Genomic DNA, 13,843 nt, shown 5'->3' with positions numbered 1-13,843 from the left:
TACGCATTATAGGACTCGATCTTAGCCTCGATATTGGCCCTCACCTTGCTATGTAAATCCTTGACAAAATCTGCCTTTTTCTTTGCATCTACATGGACAAACCGATCAAGAGGTAAAGGCAATAGATCTAAAGGAGTCAAGGGATTAAAACCGTAAACAATTTCAAATGGGGAGAATTTAGTCGCAGAATGGACGAACGATTATATAAACTCAATATGGGGTAGACAGTCCTCCCACGTCTTCAAATTCTTCCAACAATGGCCCAAGCAAAGTAGATAGAACTCTATTAACAACTTCCGTTTGGCCATCGGTTTGGGGGTGGCAGGTGGTCGAAAACAGAAGTTTGGTCCCTAATTTACCCCACAAAGACCTCCAAAAGTGACTTAAAAATTTTGCATCTCGGTCCGACACGATCGTATGAGGAATGCCATGTAGTCTAACGATATCCCTAAAAAACAAGTTCGCAACATGAACGGCATCGTTAGTCTTAGTACAGGCAATAAAATGAGACATTTTTGAAAATCTATCAACAACAACAAAAATAGAATCCTTCCCCGTTTTTGTGCGCAGAAGTCCGAGAAAAAAATCCATGGAGATGTCAATCCACGGTGCTTCAGGAATGGGCAATGGTGTGTACAAGCCATGGGGTTGAACCTTTGATTTAGCCTTTTTGCAGGCTATACACCTTTCGCAAACTTGCTCCACATCTTTTCGCATCCGCGGCCAATAAAAATGTTCATGGAGAGTGGCTAGTGTCTTATTGACTCCGAAGTGTCCCATAAGCCCGCCACTATGCGCCTCATGCACTAATAGGTCTCGAACAGATCCACAAGGAATCCATAGTTTACCTTCTCGAAAAAGATAGCCCTCGTACCTATAAAAATTTTCAAAAGGACCTTTCTCGCAAGAAACAAATATCTCTCCAAAATCGGAATCGTTTACATAGGAATCTTTTAATAATGTAAAACCAAGAATCTTAGAACCCAAATATGATAACAGAGTATACCTTCTTGAAAGCGCATCAGCCACAATATTATCTTTACCTTTCTTATATTTGATGACATACGGAAACGACTCAAGGTATTCAACCCACTTCGCGTGGCATCGGTTCAACTTATGTTGGCCTTTGATGTGCTTCAAGGCTTCATGACCGGAATGAATAACGAATTCCTTAGGCCACAAGTAATGTTGCCATGTCTCAAGGGCTCGTATGAGCGCGTACATCTCTTTATCATACACCGGATAGTTGAGTACGGCTCCATTGAGTTTTTCACTAAAGTAAGCCACGGGACGTCCGTCTTGTGTCAACACGACCCGATTCCAATGCCCAAGCATCGCACTCGATCTCAAAAGTCTTGAGAAATCTGGAAGGGCAAGCAAAGGAGCGTTAGTGAGACAATCTTTGATTTTTATAAATGATTTCTCTTGTTCATCGCTCCAAATAAAAGAAGAATTTTTCTTAATAACACTCGTAAGTGGAGCAATAATTGTGCTAAAATTCAAACGAATCGTTCGGTAGGCTAGGCCATGGAAACTTCGAACTTGCATGTAACGCTCGTGAGGCCTTGGCCAATCTCGTATGGCCTTAATCTTCTCTTGGTCTACCTCAAGACCATCCGCACTAACTACAAATCCTAGAAAAATAGTTTTGTTAGAACAAAAAGAACATTTCTTTAAATTAGCATATAAGGTCTCTTTCCGCAAAACTTCTAAAACAGATTTGAGATGACTTACATGTTCTTCTATAGATTTGCTGTAAATCAATATATCGTCGAAATATACCACACAAAACTTACCGATGAAAGGCCTTAAGACATGGTTCATTAGTCTCATGAACGTACTTGGAGCGTTGGTAAGGCCAAAAGGCATAACCAGCCATTCGTATAGTCCGTGCTTGGTCTTGAATGCTGTTTTCCATTTGTCTCCTTCTCGTATCCGAATTTGGTGGTAGCCACTCTTCAAATCGATTTTTGAGAACACTTTGGCCCCACTAAGCTCATCTAACATGTCATCTAAGCGAGGAATGGGATGACGGTATTTGATTGTTATCTTGTTAACGGCTCGGCAATCCACGCATATGCGCCATGTTCCGTCCTTTTTCGGTACCAATAATACGGGAACAGCACAGGGACTTAGGCTCTCGCGAATGTAGCCTTTTTCCATCAGCTCATTGACTTGTCTTTGCAACTCCTTGGTCTCCTCCGGATTGGCTCGGTAAGCAGGTCGATTTGGAATAATCGCTCCTGGCATGAAATCAATTTGATGCTCAATTCCACGAAGTGGTGGAAGACCACTCGGGGTTTCTTCCGAAAAAACGTCTTGGAAATCCTGCAACAAAGACAAAATAGGAGGGGGTAGGGTATCGGGTAAATCGTTAGTAGAAATTAATGCTTCCTTGTACAAGAGTACAAGAACAATTCGATTCATCACCAAAGCCTTCCTCACATCACTAACTCTTGCAAAAACACTCATTTTCTCGATTTTCTTTTCTTTTTCTTCTTTTGCTTGGATATTTTTTTGTCACTCTCTTTTGTTTTCTTTTTCTTATTTTTCTCTTCTTTTATTTTTTTACAACTTTCTTTTTCTTTTTCTCTCATTTGGTCAATAGAAGCTTTTAGCTTGATTTGGTCTTCATACACTTGTTTGGGAGTTAATGGCGCCAACGTCACATTCTTTCCCATGAATTTGAATGTATACCGGTTGGTATACCCGTCGTGTTGAACTCGTCGATCAAACTGCCACGGTCGGCCAAGTAGCAAATGCCCCGCATGCATCGGTACGACGTCACAAAGAACTTCATCCGAATACTTGCCGATGTTGAATGAGACAAGTACTTGCTTCGTTACCTTAAGCTCTCCTCCGTCGTTGAGCCATTGTAGTTTGTAGGGGCTCGGATGCTTGGTAGTAGGTAAACCAAGTCTTTCAACCATCATGGTACTTGCTACATTGGTACAGCTGCCTCCATCGATAATGACGCTACAGACTTTGCCTCCGACTTGGCACCGAGTGTGGAAGATATTCTCTCGTTGAAGATCATTCTCCGCGCCTTGGAGACTTAGACTTCGTTTTACAACAAGTAGTTCTCCTTCCATGGGTTGTTCCACGTCCTCCTTGACTTCAGAAGCTGATTCAGATTCTTTCTCCTCCTCATCCTCAGTTTCGATCTCGCCATCGGCTCGCAAGACCATGGTCCTTCGATTTGGGCATTGGCTTGCTATGTGGCCTCTTCCGAGACACTTAAAACACTTAATATCCCGATTTCGATTGTATGACGATTCGGGTGCCTTGCCTTTGTTCATTTCGGCGATGGGCTTGTTGGTTTTGGAGGTACTGTGGTCTCCTTCCCTCGCTGGATTAGCGTGTCCTTTACTTGATCCTTGGCTCCACCTTGAAGGGTTGGAAGTGGGAAACCCTCGACTTGGGCCTTTTCTCTTGAGTTGTCTTTCCACCTTGATGGCCATATGGACCATATCAACCACTTCAATGTAGTGTTGTAATTCCACTACGTTTGCTATATCTCGATTTAGACCAGCCAGGAATCGCGCCATCGTTGCTTCAGGATCTTCTTGGACATCCGCTCGAATCATCTCGATTTCCATCTCTTTGTAGTAATCCTCGACACTTTTGGACCCTTGTGTGAGATTTTGGAGTTTTTGGTGCAACTCCCGGTGGTAGTACGCAGGGATAAATCGTCGCCTCATCACCGCCTTCATTTCGGTCCATGTAGAGATAGGACGTTCACCGTTACACCTCCGACTAGTGGTTAGTTGTTCCCACCAAATCATGGCGTAGTCCGAAAACTCTATTGCTGCTAGTTTCACCTTTTTATTCTCGGAGTAATTGTGACAATCGAACACCAACTCTATCTTTTTTTCCCACTCAAGATAGGCCTCCGGATCCGATCTACCTTGAAACGGTGGAATAGTCAGTTTAATGTTCTTGAGATCATCATCTTCGCGTCTTCGATCTCGTTGTCGGTGTTGCCTCGTCGATCACTAGCATTAGACTCTTGTTCACTTTCAAGATCACTAAGGTCATTTGCTTCATCGTCTTGGGCCCTTCGTCTTCCCGGTTCGATTTGGTCTCTCCGTCTTGGTCTAACCCCTTCAGTGCTCTTTCACGTTGGCCATTCACTTCAACTTGGAACAAACGGTCTTGATGGGATTGAGCCTTGATCTAGGAGTCGCTCCATTTCTCGTAATAAGGCTTGCATGTTTAAGTCGGGGCGTTATAATGGGTTGTCTTGCGGACGATCTTCCACGTTATGATCGACTCTTGTGACATTAAAACATTGTTAAAGTAAACCTCACCACAAAAGCTCACAATCTCGAAAAGGAAAAGAAGTTGTTTCTCTCACACTCGTGTTTACACTCGAAATTAGGCTTTTACCTCCACTCTATTGCACTTACAACTCTCGTGCCTTTTACCTCTCTTAACCTTTTCTCGTGATTTCGTAAGCAGATTCGTTAAGGCTTAGTCCTTGGTCTAGGTGGTCGGTTCAAAAGGGTAACAAGTGATTGATGTATTCGGTTTGGGTAGGTGAAAGAATAGGGAATTGGGTTAAAAGTGAGGCGTATTAGGAAGAGTAGGATAGAAGATGGATCGAAACTATATCAAATCAAAGCTTGACGATCAACTAACAATTGAATTGCATAAATCACTTTTTTTTTCGATATTTTTTTCGAATTTTTTTCAAACTTGTATAACTTTTTTTGTACTATATCAGCAAACTAAATACAATAGAAGCACTTTTGTACACGATTTTTTTCTCCTATTGCGTGAATTTTTGTTATTATAATAACAGACAACAAACCAATCAAAATGAGAAAACTTGATATCGATTTTTTTTACCCTACCTCGGGAATGCTCCGCTTCGAATGTCTAAGCTTCTCGTTTTAAGTAGCTCTGATACCAGATGATACGATCCGCGTCGAAAGATTCGAGTCGTATTAGTGTGCCCGATCGTCAACAAGAAGTTACGTTAGGTTTAATTGAAAAGGTCAGATGAAGGAAAGAAGGGTATTGGTTTTGGGTTCGGATTAGAATAGGTAAGAAGAGTTTGAAAATTCGGGTTTGGAGTCCGAATAGGTATGGATGAAGGAATTGGTTCAATTAGGTAAATGGAGAAATGGGGTTGAACAAAAAGTGCAAACAAGAACCAATACCGATTTGGTATCGACCCGTTGTTTATGAGCTCTTTTAGTTCGGTTTGGAATTGGTAAAGGAAAAACCTCGACCCACTATCTAACAAGATAGGAACCTCGGTATGTTTGAACACCACACTACGAGTAGTGATAAGTTCGGTTTCGACAAAGAGCAACAGCTGACACACTAGATCGCTAGGAAGCCAATCGAATCTTTGAACGAAATTTGAGAAAAGTTTTTGCCTAACAAATTTGGCAGCATAACATTAACAAAAGTCCAAAAAGTTCTTTTTAAAGTAACACAAGCCACAATTTATAGTGAATGCAAGGGATAGCCGAATAGGCTCTTGAGGTAGCTAAATGGTTTTTGAAAATTCCAGAATTTTTGATGAAGCTTCCTTGAAGTTTCTTGTGCATGGAGAACGGTAAGGGGCAGCTTCTAGATGCCTTGATTCAATAGAAAAATTGAATGAATTGTTTGGGAGCTGAAATGCCATCAATAGGTTCGGCCAAATGCTTGAATTTGGAATTAATGTTGCTGCTTATTCAGCCGAATGTTCATGTGATTAAGGAGCTGTCTAGAGCACTTCAATAGTCTTAGAATGTGAACAAACCGATTTGAACAGCCACACATGTGTGAACAAACAAAACCGAACATCCCTTGGTGTGAAAGGAATAATCGGGTGGGTGTAAACAGCCTTAATTTGTCTTGGGCAGCCAATCGGTCTTCTTGAAGAGTTGTAAGGTTTGGTTGAATGGTCACTTAGGGAACACCAAAGATCAGCACACCAATTTTAAATCATCCATGCACCTATGCCGTCCAAGGGGTAATGTACCTACAACATTTAATACAGCAAATTAAATCCCTTTTAGACACATTAAATTCGGCAACATAGACAAATAAATCTTGCACCATAAATTAGGCTGGACATAATTAATCTTTGTAATAGTTAAGACATATTTAATTGGTCCTAATTAATTAAGTACTTAATTTAGAACATAATTAAAACATGTCCAGATTATGACAAATTAATTATTAAAACAAATAACTAATAAAACTAACAGCAACTTAAATGATTTATTCCAGCATAATAAACGCAATAATGAAATGAGCTGAAACGAGCTCGTTGAGCTAAGTTAAGTTGAAGTTGAGCTAATTTGAGCTTGAAGGAGTATGCATGGTTTGCTTGGCTTGCTGGTCCAAGAGCTTTCAAGAAGTCCAGCAACGGTTTCACCCCAAACTCTATCAACTAAGGTTGTTGTTGCGTCTTTGAATCTCTTTGCTCGAGCTCGGGTGATCGGTCCTACGGGCAATTCGAGAGGATCTTCATTGGCAGCAGACAACTCGGGAGGTGTGGTTGTATCAATGCTGCTGCTTGATTCAACCGAATGTTCATGTTATTAAGGAGCTGTCTAGAGCACTTCAATTGTCTTAGAATGTGAACAAACCGATTTGAACTGCCACACATGTGTGAACAAACAAAACCGAACAGCCCTTGGTGTGAAAGGAATAATCGGGTGGGTGTGAACAGCCTTAATTTGTCTTGGGCAGCCAATCGGTCTTCTTGAAGAGTTGTAAGGTTTGGCTAAATGGTCACTTAGGGAACACCAAAGATCAGCACACCAATTTTAAATCATCCATGCACCTATGCCATCCAAGGGGTAATGTACCTACAACATTTAATACAGCAAATTAAATCCCTTTTAGACACATTAAATTCGGCAACATAGACAAATAAATCTTGCACCATAAATTAGGCTGGACATAATTAATCTTTGTAATAGTTAAGACATATTTAATTGGTCCTAATTAATTAAGTACTTAATTTAGAACATAATTAAAACATGTCCAGATTATGACAAATTAATTATTAAAACAAATAACTAATAAAACTAACAGCAACTTAAATGATTTATTCCAGCATAATAAACGCAATAATGAAATGAGCTGAAACGAGCTCGTTGAGCTAAGTTAAGTTGAAGTTGAGCTAATTTGAGCTTGAAGGAGTATGCATGGTTTGCTTGGCTTGCTGGTCCAAGAGCTTTCAAGAAGTCCAGCAACGGTTTCACCCCAAACTCTATCAACTAAGGTTGTTGTTGCGTCTTTGAATCTCTTTGCTCGAGCTCGGGTGATCGGTCCTACGGGCAATTTGAGAGGATCTTCATTGGCAGCCGACAACTCGGGAGGTGTGGTTGTATCAGTAACCAAGCAAGTTCTTGTTCCATTTTCAATTGGAAAGTATGAAGATGAAGTTCTTTGTGATGTGGTGCCCATGCATGCGGGACATATACTGCTTGGGAGGCCCTGGCAATTCGACCGAAGAGTAAAGCATGATGGGTTTGCAAATCAATATACTTTCAAGTATCAAGGCTGAAATTTTACTTTGGCACCTTTGACACCGAAACAAGTTGTGGAGGATCAACAATGGTTAAAGCAATCTTTGGAACGAATGCGAGAGGAAAAAGAAATTGAAAGAGAAAAGAAAATGAGTTATGATAAAAAAATGAGGGAAAAAGAAATTCAAAGAAACATGAGTGAAGAAATGAAAAGAGTTTTGATTAACCAAAGTTTTCTTCGTTCTAATTCTTTTCAGGTTGACTCAAGCCCTATGATGCGGTTATGATACATTCCTGAAGAGAGAAGGTTTGTAATGATTGGAAAAGGTAAAGTTAATTCTTGTTTTTGTGAACAAGGTAAGGTTTCTGGAATTTCTATTACATTTTTGCCCAACTTGACTGATGAAGAAAACATTAACGATGAAGATATAACTATTTTGGTTGATGGATACAAGATTTTTGATAAGCATAAAGTTGATAAGTTTGATGAATTCTTGCTGCCCAAATTGCGTAGTTTAAGAGCACAAAAACATGAGATAAAATTTTCTTTTCCATTGTTTGCCTATGATGGACGTATGCGGGTTTTGAAATGTCAAATGAATTCCTGTCGAAGTTCTAATACTTCATAGTACAATTTGAAATGAACAAGCGAAGTACGGACATTATATTCTCAAAATCCTTGTTCATTAAGTTTTTGAATGAGATATGTTTATTTGATAGTGAACATGGGATATTGATATTATTCTGTTGTGATGGTCTTAAGTGTTAGAAGACTTGCTTCCATGACCGTTTGAATAAGTTTCTGCTTTGTAATGATTCTCAATTGGTTGCAAGTTATGAAATGTTTTTGCAGCAAGGCATGATACGTCCACTAAACACATCCATCCAAGAACGATCAAGTAGGTATCCCTGTTTCAAAATTAACTGTCGACTCGACTTGAGGACAAGTCACTTTGAAGACGGGGGGAATGATGTGAGCACACCTGGGGCATCCTCGAATGCACACCAAGGATCTGTTGAGCTGCCAAAAGGTCCCATGACCCGAGTTCGAACCAAGCAACTTCAAGATGCTATATCAGCCTTTGTGATGCGCATTTGGAATGATAACCAGCTCTATAACGTTGGAGGAGTTAAGAATAACTCCTTGAAGACTCCATGCACCATTTTGCAATCCGACCTCAGCTCCTCTTCAGCTCCCCCATGTGCCATTCAGTTCCCATCAGCTCACTTGAGCTCGTTTTAGCTCGTTTGAGCTCGAATTTAGCTCGTTTTAGCTCATTCCTTTTTCATTTCAATAAATTAAGTATTAATCTAGCTTATAACTAAGTTTGTTACAGCTCATGCCGAATTCCCTAGCTCAATTTAGCTCACTAAGTGTTTTTGACTATTTGAGCTAGCTAAATTTATTATAAGTTGACTTATAATTATTGTGTTCAAATTTAGTTAGTGATATTAAGTTATTTAGTTATTATTTTAAATTATAATTATATGAATAGTTGTGTGTTATTTAATTATGTAGGTTAGTCAAATTTGGAAGATACATTCATGGCATTTAATGCAAGGTGCATGAACGGGAAAGTTCATTGAACGGGAGGATACATGCATGGACTGGTTCAATGTTTGGAGGACATACATTCATGTACATGGAAGGTTAATGCATATTGAAAGGTGCATCTCCCTTGGACGGCACACATGCATGAATGGGGGATAATAATGCAAGTGCATGTACGGCTAGGTTCAAGGCCCCTTCCAAGTTCCATGTACAACTGATACATGTGGGAGGACCCTTGGAGTTTCCTAAGCACCTATTCGGCCAAGAGACACCCTTTGGGAGTTTCATGCATCCCATGGCCGGACCTAGACAATCCCATTGGCTTCCAAAGCTTGCTCATACATGAAGCTGCCCATTCACCTCCCATTTGGCCCAACATAGACAAGGACACCATTGGTCATTTTTTTAGAAGGTTCATGTCTTAATTAGGTTCATTACTTAATCGTTAAGTTCATGAATGGACTATTCGGTTAGCATAAGAAACTAGTATAAATAGTTTGTTGATTTCATTTGTAAAGGACTTTTGCCAAATTTGTTAATGAACATTGTTCTTGTGAGGTTGCTTCCTCTCATATCTCGTACAAGTTTCGAAAGACTTATCTAGCTTGTGCTAGTGGCGTCAATCATCTTGTTTTGAACTTATCACCAATCTTGGTGTGGGGTTCACCTATCCATCTATCCATATTTCACCTTAACAATATAGGAATCGGGGTGACACTTTTTAGTGTTGAATCATTCCTGACGTTGAGTTCGTTTTCCATTCCCATTTCAAATTTCCTTCTTGTTAATCAAACCGAGCCTTCTATTATTCATCCATCTTTGCTACCTTAACCGAACCTATTACTAAACTTACCCTTCTTGAAACCTTCCGCGTATCCTATCCTAATTCCTTATTACTATTACTAGAATCCGAGGCACGAATGACTCTCTCGAACTACGATCGGGCAACTAAGTGAATTCGACTCATTTACCTGGGCCGGATCACATCACTAGTAATATGGCCTCGACCTTGACACTTAAAACACTTTATATCACGAGCTCGATTAGGAACGAGCTTATTTATACTCTTACCAGTGTCACCGCTTGGTTGATTGGGCTTAGCAGCAACGGATGGTTCCTTAGGTCGAATAGGAGCTTTGCTCGTTCTTTGAGTCTATTTGTTGGTAGAAGACATTGGATAGGTCTGATTGACACTTTTTCGCTTCAATTTCTTTTCAACCTTTATCACCATGTGAACCATATCCATTACTTCAACATAGTTTTGAAGTTCCACCACACGAGCTATATCTCGATTCAAACCTGATAAAAACCTTGCCATCGTCGCTTCTCGATCTTCCTCAACGTCGACTCTTATCATAGCGATCTCCATCTCCTTATAATAATCTTTGATGCTTCGGTTGCCTTGAGTGAGATTTTGCAACCGTTGATACAACTCTCGATGATAGTAGGAAGGAACAAAGCGCTTCCGCATGACAGCCTTCATTTCGGCCCAAGTAGAGATAGGCCTTTCACCATTTCTCCATCGGCTAGTCACTAGCTGATCCCACCATGCAAGGGCGTAATCTGAAAACTTGATAGCTACAAGTTTAACCTTTTTTATCTCTGAGTAGTTGTGACACTCGAAGACGAGTTCGACTTTCTTTTCCCACTCCAGGTACGCCTCTGGGTTATTTTTGCCTTGAAACGACGGAATTGGCATCTTAATGTTTTTGAGATTATCATCAAGATGATCTCGACCTTGTTGTCCACAGTTTCGATGTTCTTGTTGCCTAATACTTTGAACGGATGAATGATCACTTTCGGGCTCACTAGGCTTGTATAGATTGTCTTGTTCTTACCTAGGACGTCCCCGTCCTCGCCATTAGTTTTGTGGCTCCCTTACACATTTACCTCCTCATTTAAGTGATCCAATTGCTCTTTCATTGGCTCTATCATTTCTCAGAGCAAATGCTGAAATTCTCGGATCATGGCTTGCTGGCCCAAATCAGGGACTCCGCCACCTTGAGCAACATTCCTAACTGACCGTGGACCAATTCCATCCATTTGACATCTCTCAAGACTTCTAGACATGAAAGTTTAATCACACCACAAAAGAACTCACACGTCACTCAAAAAGAAAGAAATCACTCAATTTTTGGCTTTTATCCCTCTCAGATGGTCTCACCACTCTCTTGCATTTTACCACTCCGTTTTTGTCTCTCAAAATTCTTTGCAAACTATGTAGACAAATCAAAGAAAACCTTTGGGTTGGTTTACAAAATTGATGTGATTAGATGAGGAGCAATGTAGGTTAAAGACAGGCTGAAGAAAAGAAGGATACTAGTTTAGTGTGGCATTGGTGTGTATGAAAGTAGCAAAAAACTTTGAGGATCAAAAATACCAGAGAGAATTTAAAAACAACTTCCAATCACCTTTTTTTTTGTTTTTTTCGAATTTTTTGTTCAACTTCAATTTTTTTTTGTTTTTAACTACAAAATGATACTTTCAATGTAATACTTGAATTTCACGAAATAACTTTTTTTTACTCTTTTTTATATACAATCTCGAGGTTACAAATATCGATACCTACCTCAATTTTAACTAGCTATGATACCAACTTGATATGCACTCACCTCTAATGAGATTCGTGACGTAAGAATTTGTCCGATCGTAAATTGAGTAAGTTAGGGTGTTTCAAAGAAGGGGGGATGATGATACGACCCACCTCGAAAGAGTCGAGTCGTATTAGTGTGCCCGATCGTTAACAAGAAGTTACATTGGGTTTAATTGAAAAGGTCGGATGAAGGAAGGAAGGATATTGGTTTTGGGTTCGGATTAGAATAGGTAAGAAGAATTTGAAAGTTCGGGTTTGGAGTCCGAATAGGTATGGATGAAGGAATTGGTTCAATTAGGTAAGGGGGAATTGAAGAAATGGAATAGTCGGTTTAGGTACAATTGGTAAATGGAGAAATGGGGTTGAACAAAAAGTGCAAACAAGAACCAATATCGATTTGGTATCGACCCATTGTTTATAAGCTCTTTTAGTTCGGTTTGAAATTGGTAAATGAAAACCTCGACCCACTATCTAACAAGATAGGAACCTCGGTATGTTTGAACGCCACACTACGAGTAGTGATAAGTTCGGTTTCGACAAAGAACAACGGTTGACAAACTAGACGCTAGGAAGCCAATCCAATCTTTGAACGAAATTTGAGAAAAAGTTTTGCCTAACAAATTCGGTAGCATAACATTAACAAAAGTCTCAAAAGTTTTTTTTCATGAAAAAAATAACAAGTATTTATAGGCCTAAAGTCTAGGTAGCCGAATGGCTTTTCATGCTTACAAATTAAGTAAAAGAAAATTCTAGAAAATTAATCCTTAATGTGCATGACTAGATTCTGCTATGGAACATGAATTGTGAATGCTTCATGTTTAAGAAATGACAAGTGAATGAATGAAGCTCCAAGGGACACTTGCTAGGTTCGGCCTCCCTTGTTTAATGAAGCAATTAAGTGGCAACCTTTAGCCAAAAATCATGAATTAAATGGTGTAACTCCAAGGGCCAAAATAGGTGTGAATACCGTAACCTGAAGAGTCCATAGGTGTGAACATGGTGAACCAAAAGGACTTGTTGTGTGAACACAATGTGAACGAAATGTAGAGGTTCATGGAGGAAAGTCATTCGGCCAACCATCTCATGCATGTATTATGTCCCTTTGACCGAATAGTCACTTGTGTAGATGAAGAGGTAGCACAATATTCATGGCTCTTGGTCATTCATGAACCTTTGGAATTAATGTACCTTGCCATTCATGCATTTCACCGATTCATGCATCTTGAGTGTCCATGCACCTTAGCCATCCATGCACCCTCCAAAAGACATGTTGCTTCAAGCTCCATACATCCATTGAGTTTCTACAAGAAAATGTGAACAGAATTAATTCAAGCTAATGTGAACACAAATGTAAACATTAAATTCGGTTATGACAATTTAATTAATATCAATAAACATTTTTAAGACATATTTAATAAAACTAATGTGAACTAAATTTAATATGTGGTTTATTAATTAACTAATTAATGAACTTATTAAATAAAAATTTAATAGCAGTCAAAGTAGTCTTCATGAGCTAGAATTCAACTCATGAGCTAAAACCGAGCTGGACTTGGACCCATGAGCTGGTAGTGAGCTGGACCCGAACTGGGGAACTGGAAGTGAGCTAGTGGTGAGCTCGATGAGTTGAGCTGGACTTGTAGGTAGTTGCATGGTGAGTTCAAGGAACTAGAATCAGCTTTCTCGGAGCGTCCTAATGGCGTTTCAATCCAAAGTTGAGCTACAAAAGCTATGATGGACTCCTTAAACTTCTTGGCTCGAGCTCGAGTAACAGGACCTTGTGGTAGCACCATAGAATCCTCGCTCGAACTAGCTGAACCATGGGGCGCGATCACATCAGATGATGTGAGCACATCCATGCCAATCAAGGAAACTAATCTAGAGGTCTTACCATTGGGACCTATTACCCGTTCTAAGGCCAAGAAATTCAAGGAAGTTCTTTTCCTGACTTGTGCTACAATTCTAGATTCATTCGATCATGTTTATGCCTTAGAACATAGGCTTTATAATGTGTTGCATGCTGATATGTGACATATTTAGGTTATACTATTCATTATGTGTGTTTAAGTATGTATATATTATGCTACGTATGCTTTGGGATTGGTTTGATAGTGTTTGTATTGTTTCTAAGTTGTTTGGATGTTAATAAATAAGTGTGCACTTATTTACAACTTATTAGACTATGTTACATTAAGTCTACTTTGATAAGTGTTTATG

At 39.6% G+C, this 13,843-nt stretch overlaps 1 protein-coding gene across 1 annotated transcript; it reads right to left on the bottom strand.

The window, feature by feature from the left end:
• Positions 1-756: 756 nt before the first annotated feature.
• LOC128295407 (uncharacterized) lies at positions 757-3,785 on the bottom strand (the record flags this gene model as incomplete). Its single annotated transcript, XM_053030968.1, has 4 exons — positions 2,640-3,785; positions 1,797-2,394; positions 1,554-1,634; positions 757-1,124 (listed from the first exon to the last, which is right to left on the bottom strand). Coding segments are annotated over exons 1-4 (2,193 nt in total), but the record flags the coding sequence as incomplete, so codon positions are not given.
• Between the last annotated feature and the right edge of the window lie 10,058 nt (positions 3,786-13,843).

The sequence above is a fragment of the Gossypium arboreum genome, chromosome 7 (assembly GCF_025698485.1).
Source record: "Gossypium arboreum isolate Shixiya-1 chromosome 7, ASM2569848v2, whole genome shotgun sequence".
NCBI classification, from domain to species: Eukaryota; Viridiplantae; Streptophyta; class Magnoliopsida; order Malvales; family Malvaceae; genus Gossypium; species Gossypium arboreum.
Note: the sequence above shows the minus strand (reverse complement) of the source record. Positions and strands in the feature narration are given on the sequence as shown.